Source organism: Notothenia coriiceps, unplaced genomic scaffold (genome assembly GCF_000735185.1).
Source record: "Notothenia coriiceps isolate Sejong01 unplaced genomic scaffold, NC01 NC01_scaffold00017678, whole genome shotgun sequence".
Classification (NCBI taxonomy): domain Eukaryota; kingdom Metazoa; phylum Chordata; class Actinopteri; order Perciformes; family Nototheniidae; genus Notothenia; species Notothenia coriiceps.
In genome coordinates, this window is record NW_011350379.1 from 1 (window position 1) to 9,266 (window position 9,266).

At 41.1% G+C, this 9,266-nt stretch overlaps 1 protein-coding gene across 1 annotated transcript; it reads right to left on the bottom strand.

Annotated features, from left to right (window-relative positions):
- Window positions 1–656: 656 nt before the first annotated feature.
- LOC104950489 (adseverin-like) lies at window positions 657–8,327 on the bottom strand (the record flags this gene model as incomplete). The annotated part of the gene is made up of 8 exons (XM_010777013.1): window positions 657–914; window positions 1,002–1,217; window positions 2,287–2,375; window positions 2,522–2,654; window positions 3,100–3,189; window positions 4,423–4,572; window positions 5,342–5,503; window positions 8,121–8,327. Coding segments are annotated over 8 exons (1,290 nt in total), but the record flags the coding sequence as incomplete, so codon positions are not given.
- Window positions 8,328–9,266: the final 939 nt, after the last annotated feature.

The following is a 9,266-nucleotide window of genomic DNA, read 5'->3' on the forward strand; positions in this document are numbered from 1 at the left end:
GCAAGCTGGGAGAGCCAGACCGCAGTTCATTTCCTCATATTCCAAACGAGAAATTACGGTAGCAAATCACCCGGTTCTTTACGACCAGAACTATTTACCGGGATACAAACCGGAGGAACCAGGCATGGAGGGAGGTGGCAGAGACAGTGGGTGAAACTGGTAGGTTTTCGCCTGTTTGGGGAGTTTATATCCAGTTTACTTCGTTTTAGCATTGCTATTGCTTTGTATGTCGGGGGCGGGAGATTCATGTGATTGGTTGTTGGTCGCGTTGCTCGCAAAAAATCGCCAAGCTTCAGACACGCCCAGCATCAAGATTTTTTTCATGCCTGTGTGTGGACGGGCCATTAAGGAGACACGTACCAGCCAGGAAAAGACTCAAAATAACCAGAAAGAAACTCAAAATAACAAAAAAGAGCAGAAAACTACTACAAAGTGACAAGACATAATGGCAAAACATGACTTTTAAGTATTTACTCTGCAATTCGCTGGGAAAATGTGTTTGTTGCACTATTGTGTTGCACTATCTACTGCTGTAGTTGTTGTGACAAATAAAACCGTTGAATTTTTTGTAACTTCAAAGGGACACAACGAGGCTATAAAAGCTGTACCACAGAGGGACGAGTCACAACTAACACAAAAACAAAAGAGGCTAACAGCTGTGTGTCTTGCTTCTATGTCTGAGTGGTTGTGGGGTCCATTGGTTCATTATCTATCCATGGTGTGTTTGAGGTCATGTGTGCTCCCAATACTACAGCTTGTAATTCACACATTTGTTTTACCCACCAGGTGTAGATGAGGTGCTGCTCGCGGGCCCCCAGCCTGTAGCTATACAGGATCAGGTAGCAGTCTCCACCATAGAAGTGACCGTAGGAGGAGAGGTCCACAAGCACCTTCTCCCCCTCAACACGCCAAATCTGGAAGCAAAGACCAAACCCTGTTATCCCCAACTTCACAACAATGATCCATCTTTACCTTCTTTTCAGATGTCAGCCCTCTCGTACCGTGACCTTGCCCTTGCCATCGTCCACCATGCCGTGCTGGGCGGCCATCGCCTTGTTGGAGTGCAGGGAGGAGGCGTCGAAGGGCACCTGGACCACCTTGGCGATGCGGCCGATAGTGTAGGCCTTGCTGGGGCCCGTGGTCTCGTCTTTGTCCTTCCAGTCGCAGAAGAACTGCTTGAACATGGTGGTCTCGGCTCCTGCAGGAAGAACCTGGATCTGTAAGGTCAGGGGACAGAGAGGGGGTTTTAGTTCAAGTGTGACTTTGGTATTTTGTTATTGTCTTCAGTGATTGTAATGTGATGTCAAATATTAATTTCTTGTCCTATACAGTATGTGTCTTATATGTTTGTTTTGATTTTATCAATCTTTGTTGCAACACTATCACAAATTATATTATTATAGATTCTTCTTTTGGAGTTGGGCACAGGGGGGGCAAATGTATTGTTGGCCACCCCTTAGAACCGCCCATGCACTGTAGTCTTGCACTGTTAAAGGTCACCTATTATTACCACTTTTTCATGTCTTTTATACATAAATATATGTCCCCTCTGTGTTAAGAGATTCATGAAGATACAAACTATTCTCTCTCTTTTTGTCCTGATCCATTTATATAAAAACCTGTCTGAAAATGAGCTGATCAGATTTTGGCTGCTTTGTGATGTCACCAAGTGTTTTTGGCTTGTGTAACCATTAGCCAATCACCAGGTAACACCCGCCCACCTTATCACCTAAATCTCCTTCTTGAGCACAATTGTTGTTTTTTCTACCCTATCATCTCTCAGAGGGGTGTGTCCAGCAGCAGCAGCCCATTAGCATTTAAAGCTACAGACACATAATGAGCATTTTTGGAACAGGGCTGAAACAGAGGGGTTTATGGGATGTTACAATGATCTGTTTCACTTACATCTTCCCCGTTCTGCTGACAAGAAATCACTTGACACACTAACAAACTGATCAGATCCGGCCCGAGGTAAAGACAAAAATGTTTCTGTATTTCCATGATCTTTTCAGTCAGACACAACAAATATATAAATAAATGATCCTGCCAGTGGCACAAGTAGTGCAGTCTTTTTTTGCATACTAAGCTGCAGCGCTATGTCCCCATACTGGACCAATTCAAACAATAGTTTTCCTAATTTCTCTTCCTAATGTCCAGGTTGTAAAATGCCAACATTACCATTTTTATTTTCACAACAGAAAAACATATTCTCTAATGGTGTAAAAGAAGATGCTGCTTTTCTAAGCCTGGTGTGTGTTTGAGCAGTTCTGCACATGTCAGCGTTACCTGGGTCTTGTTGGAGTATCCCTTGTCTTGGATGAACTGCTGGCCTGTTGCCATGGCTGCTTTACGCTCTGTCATGTTAGCCTTGGGACCTGGTAGGAGTCAGATAAGACATGACAGGATGAGAACATAGTGCCATGTGCTTACTTTAAGTAAATCAGAATCAGAGAATCATTGGTAAAACAGCAAGGAAAGCTCATTTCCTGCTGTGTTTTTAAAACTGCACTGCTGTCGTCACCTTTCCAAACGAAGATGTTCTTGTCGACCCCGTTGTCCAGGATGTAGCACTCCTCAGGAGACAGCATGGCCTGTTTGAAGGGACTGGACAGAGCCACAGCCGTCACCTTTACCGCGCCGGTGGCATCAGAGACCTGAGAACCACAAAGACCCCAACTCCTAGTAGTTCTGTTCTTAAAGCGTCAAGGTAAGCGAGGACGTGTGTCTACAACGGCCTCAAAACCTCTTCATTTCTTATAACATGCACATTTTTCATCCTATTTTGTGATTGTAGAGTGTATGCATGTTAATTTAAAACAGCCTTAAACATTTAGATTAGTAACATTTTCCATAAAGATGAGTGCATACATGCAGGTTTTTGAGATACGACCAAAAACTAAAAATAGAGGGTTATAAGTTGTGTTTTTTTTATTCAAATCAGTGCCACCAGATTGTAGTACAGCCTTTTTGGTCACAATCATCAGGCTTGATTTCATATACTGCTTAGTATCTCTTTAACTGATTTATGAACAGATGCACATGCAGTGTAGTGCACATAAATTCAGTTGACACCAACAGCGTGTTACTTACATTACTCACCATGAAGAGGGCACCCTTCTTCCTGTTGGAGGTGTCCACCTTATCATCGTCCACGTTGCTGGGAGCTATGGCGGTTTTGGGCCCCAGAGCCTTCACAACCAGAGGAAGGAATCATGAGTCTCCTCTTCTGTCAGGATCATAACTACTCCAAGATTCAATCATGATTTCATACACAGATGAAGACTGAACAGCCAACAAAATAAACAAGGACTGCCCATAGACTGGGACTGCCTTTCTGGCAGAGATTAAGCATATTTACTTCAAATCCTATCCAGCCATCAAGTGCATGACATTTAGACGGTTAAACCTGAACCTCCAACATATAACCACTGGATCCCAAAGGTTTGGGAGTTCTAAGAAAGGTACACAAATTACATATGCCTTGAGCCTTCAGAAACAAAATATTTTTAAGAATTGTCAAAGTCAAGACAAAGTCAACTTTATTGTCAATCTTCTGCGTGTGAGATACAGACAGGAGTATCAAAATGCGAAATCGAAAATTAAAATATCTAAATAAAAGATATATACATAAATGTATTCAGTCAATATATATAAAAAATAACAGTAAATAATAAACGTATGGATAGATGCCTGTAATGCCTCTGCTACTACAATTATGTAGTGTTTAGTATACTTAATTTAATAGGATCAAGCCTAGTCCCCTAAACCATCGTACCTTGTTATCTTGATTTATTTATTCATTTTTTTATTTAATTTTTTCAATCCCTTTAATTGTTTTCATTGATGATGCAGATTTTCTTTTCTTTTTTTCTCTTTTTTTTCTCTTATTGACTTATGTTTAGGCTGCTGTATATATTGTTCAGATCTTGTCAAACATTTCTGTATTTTCCTGTACTGTTTTGTAAGATGACCCGTATGTTTAGGATAATAAAGTATGTAAATATGGCTATTGTGTATGTTTGTTCATCTGATGTTCAAATAAAAAGTACGTTTGAAAAAAGACAAAGAAAGGTCTTGAAGTTTTTTAAATATATTCTGTAAGCCCCCCTCCTCATCCCTATCACCGGTTCTCTGTGGAGTTTACCCCCCTCTCATGTTGTAAAGGAAGTGTTTACAATACCGCCTTGGCACAGACTTGGCACATGAGTAGGGCATTACAAAGGGCCTCACTGTGTCCACTCGTTCCCACGGTGACTGATCAGCGGCCGTGAAATGCATCAACAACACGTATTGCTTCTCCCCAGTGTGTGGCGAGAAATGTGTGTGTGTATATGTGTGTGTGTGTGTGTGTGTGTGTGTGTGTGTGTGTGTGTGTGTGTGTGTGTGTGTGTGTGTGTGTGTGTGTGTGTGTGTGTGTGTCACCTCTATGATGGCTGCAGGCTCCTCCCCCTCCTCCACCATGTGCACCTTGGCTCGGCCGTTCCTCTCGTTGTCTCGGATGCCGAGGCTGACCTCGGCGGCCTTCAGCCTCTCGAAGCGGTTACACTCACTGCCACACCACTGGTACACGTCCTGGGGGGGGGGGGGGGGGCAGGATATTAAAGACATTATCCTGATTAAATTATGTGTAGCATGGTCCTGTTGACAAATGTTACCAAGAGTGTGATTTGAGATCTGTGTTTGCTGGTCAAAACCTGAGGTCAAACCCGGCTAGCAAAATGTATGTGCACTTTCAAATGTAAGATTTAGAAATCAATTTATTCTCTTTACATCATTTTATGAGCAGCTTGGTTCTGGTTCATCCAAACCTTCTTCAGCTGTGCAATTCAGCATTTATATGTTAATAATACTAGTACACAACTATACATATTATAATATGTATGTCATATCATGTACTACAACGTACACATATTGACTTCCATTTCTTATTCACTGCTACATGTCCAATATGTGTCATATGTAATGTAAAGTGCTTTGAGCACTTGGAAAAGCGCTCTCATAAAAATGTAATGAATTATTATTATTATGTTTATATCAATATTTATATATTTTTCTTTTCAATTTTTTTTCTTTATTGGACATTTTACTTTAGCTTCTTATCTTTAAGTAAATATGTTTATTCTATTCTATTTGATCTTTTATTGGATATTTTTACTTTATCTTCTTTATGTATTTCTGTGTATTCTTTTTTATTCAATTTATTTTTATTGGACATTTAACTAAAAATGGTATCAAAATGGGGTTGATTTCATGGAATACAACAAATGTATTACACTGCTATGACAGTATACACAGTGTAAGTATCCAGCTAGTTAGAAAGTGAAGGGGGGGGGGGGCTCACCTTGCCCAGGTCCACGATGAAGCAGTCCCCCTTGTTGAAGCTGTTCCAGGACATGTCCACCTCGGTGGCCCTGATGGCCCGGCGGCCCTTGATGTGCAGCAGGCGCTTCACGTCGGAGTCGTTGGTCACCACATGTTGGAACCCTGAAGCCACGCCCCCTTTCTGTGGCCACAAATAAATGAGGTTATATAAAGGGAACTGATTTATTAGTTAAGGAAAGAAAAGGGGCACACACTTCACATCATTTGTAACGTTTTAGTTTACAGGTCCAGTAAATAGTCACAAGGAGAGGTCTGGGTCAGGAAGTGAGGAGGACACAGGTGATTTCATGAGACTTAACATTTGTTGCACAGTGAGGGTTGGACGAGTTTAAAGTTGCAACATACAAGGTTTATTTATCTTATCATTACAAAGGTAACATCGATTGCTGTTGACTCTAGAGCTGCAACGATTAGTTAAGTTATTAGTTGAGTAATTGATTATTCTATCGACAGAGAAAGAATGTAGTTTACTTTATCTCTAAATCTTGTATTCATTGATTAAATTAGCTTTATCCTAATTAACCCTTAACGGGAAAACAAACTGGTGGCTGCAGCCCTTAATAACACCATTGCCATTTAATTTGTTTCCCTATATGCCTCAGTTTCAATGTCTGCCACCAGATTTTTCATTACTCACACAACGACAAAAAGGAAGTGAGTCAACCAAAGCAGGAAGAGGAGAGCGCTTAGATTTTTTTGCTAGCTATCCCCAGTTACCAAAGAGTACATTTATAAGTTATTCAGATACTATCCTCAATAGAGAAAAAAATGGATGTTTGAACAACTAAAGTTACATAGGGGGAGGGGGTGGATACAGTGTGTTGTTAGCAGTTTTGAGGGAAAACGGAAAATAATCTGGTTTTCCAACAATACTACCATTAAAAGACGCTGGGGGGGGGGTAACACAACACAGTAAAATCCTCAAAGGACAAAAGGTTATAAATTGTGCTGCCAATGATGAAATGTACTATAAATCACAGCTAGCAAAGCCAATAAACCTTATCACAGGGGAAATGAAAGTAACAGGAGGCTGGTTCTGGAGAGGAGCATCACGTCTGGCTTCAGTGTACCTGGGGTTTGGGATTGTCTCGTAACATGCCGTCCTTGGTGAAGCCATTAAACAAAACAGGTATTTACAAGCCATGTAAATGGTTCAGTGCAAATGAGCAACAGACAGACTTTCTGCTGGAGGAGAAGCCGTGTGACTGCCCTGATACTTTGAAGTTCTTCTATTTAGTAAGATGACATCAAACACTGTCCCTTCGTGAGAAGAGAGAGGGACTTCCTTGTTCTCATACTGTCTGTCGAGGGCTTCGCAATGAATAACACAGTGGGTTCCTCAAAAATAGAAACCACAATCATGAGGTTCATCTTTCTCAAGAGAGTTACTAACATTTTCCATGGCAACAATGCAGGCTCTGTTTATTTTTTTAACAACTGGATTGTTTCCTCACATTGGACTTACCAAAACTATGAGGGGATAATGAGTTTAGGTTCTGTGTGTGTGTGTGTGTGTGTGTGTGTGTGTGTGTGTGTGTGTGTGTGTGTGTGTGTGCGTGCGTGCGTGCGTGCGTGCGTGCGTGCGTGCGTGCGTGCGTGCGTGCGTGCGTGCGTGCGTGCGTGCGTGGGTGCGTGTGCGTGCGTGTGTGTGTGTGTGTGGTTCTGTAAAAGCCTCCAACTTTGCAAAAGCAGTAAACAAGACTTTAGGCTAATTATACCCAACTCGCTCCAGAAGGAGGTTTGCATGTGTTTCAATGAAATGGGAAACAGACGGCTAGTTCCGATGTGGCATGGTCTTTCAAAATGTCCTCCTTTGATCCCAGGATGGTTGCCTTGGTTAAAGTCAGTCACTCTGGCAGACACACCCTGGTGTGTCTATGAAGACGGGGGAATGTTGTGCTTCCTCTGAACTTCAGACTCATTACTGTTTGGCAAAGTTCATCGGGGGCTGACAATCATTAAACCCTGTCGATATTTTTAGGTCAAACAAAGTCCTGAGTCCATTTGTGTTCATCTTAACGTTCCCTGTATACGTAATGTATATGTAAGTGATATAATGTAACTGATTATTGCTCACTTAATATTTCATAGTGAAATTAAATCTACTGGTTAATCCCTTGTCACATGGTGCATAGGACCTATGTTTGAATTGTGAACAGTTCATTTTAGTTTTCCCTTCTCAAACAAGTACATTTGAATATTAAACTACACATTTTTTCAACAGAAAACAAGACTTAAGCTATGCTAGCAGCCCTGTTGTTGGGCTGTTCCTACGTACATTAGAGCTTGTAACTAAACGCTAACATTAGCACGCTAACATGCTCACAATGGCATTGCTAACACGCCGATGTTTAGCATAGAGGATGTTTTCCGAACCCAGAGACTTGGAAAATTGTGACCACACTACGCATTACCAAATGTGACATTTTACCATCCTACCAGACACTTAAAGTTATCGTGTTTTGAAGGAAATTAGGGTAAGTCATATCACGCAAGAACTCAAAAGGCTTAATGTTTAAATTGACAAAATAGCGATTACTTTTGTATGAACAAATGTAATGTGAGCCTACTGTTACAACATCTTGATAACCATGCGTGCTTCACTAAAAAGTGGTCACATGAGTTATGCGTTTACATAAACCTAGATGAATCTGGAAATGAAATTCAAATAAGCAAAGACTAAAACCGACTACTCATTGTGGCACTTTTGAACGTTATTGGTTGTCTAGTGACCTCACCTGGTACTTGATTCCTGACCTGAAGTACCCCAGGAAGGTGTTGGATTCGCAGTTCTGCAGCTCCCTGTACTGCACTGGCCCACCACCCAGGAAGTCATCCAGCTGTGTGGAAAAGATGGCCACCGCTCCACTCTCATCCTGTGAACACTCGTCTCCTACAGGAAAGAGACAATTGTAGTCAGGGGCGGACTGGGAGGAAAAAGTGGCCCGGGGATTAATTGACAGACAGGCCCACTTAATGCGCAGCATGTATCGGCCGGCCGGCGACGAAAGTATGTTACTAAACAAAAAACCCTATGCACTTTATGTTATTTTGGACCATTATTCATATATTAATCACATTGCCTGAGCCCTTGAGTTGCCTAGAGCAAAATAGTTTAATGTTAACAGATCATTAATGCATAACATTTGGACCCAATTTGCCTGACTTGACGCATGGAAAAAAACTTCTCTGAAAAAAGTTGATAGCTTTAAATATCTTGGTTTATGGCTTGACTGTGAACTTTCATAAACTACATATAAAGCATGTAATACAAAAAGTCAATTACGGAATCGGTGTTTTACACCGCTCTCGCAATTGTTTTACGCTCAGTGTCCGAAAGAGAATTGCTTCTCAACTTATTCTTCCGATCATGGACTATTGTGATGTTGTCTACCAAAATGCACATAAATCAGATCTTGCTCCACTCAACATAGCCTACAACAGACTATGCAGATTTGTTCTTGGTTGTCCTTTTCATACACATCACTGCACAATGTATAACCAACTTAAATGGCCTTCTTTAAATGTAAGAAGACACACGCATTGGCTTCAGCTGATATTTAAATGCATTTATCTTAACTATCCCCCTTATTTAAAGCAGTATTTTGTACCCTACTCACCAAATCATCAAGTTAGACATTCTGTTCAGATTTATTTCTCTGTCCCCTCTGCAAAAACATTTATGGGCAGAAGAGCGTTCATGTTCAAAGCCCAAACAGACTGGAATACTTTACCTGCTCCTATTAGATCTCTTGCATCATTGGGTATGTTTAAACATGCATTGTTATCTCACTTTCAACTGGTCTGTACTTGTTATTAATGAAACTGATATTGATGAAACTGATTTGCTCGACTGTCTCAAATTGTAATGATTGTGTGCATTG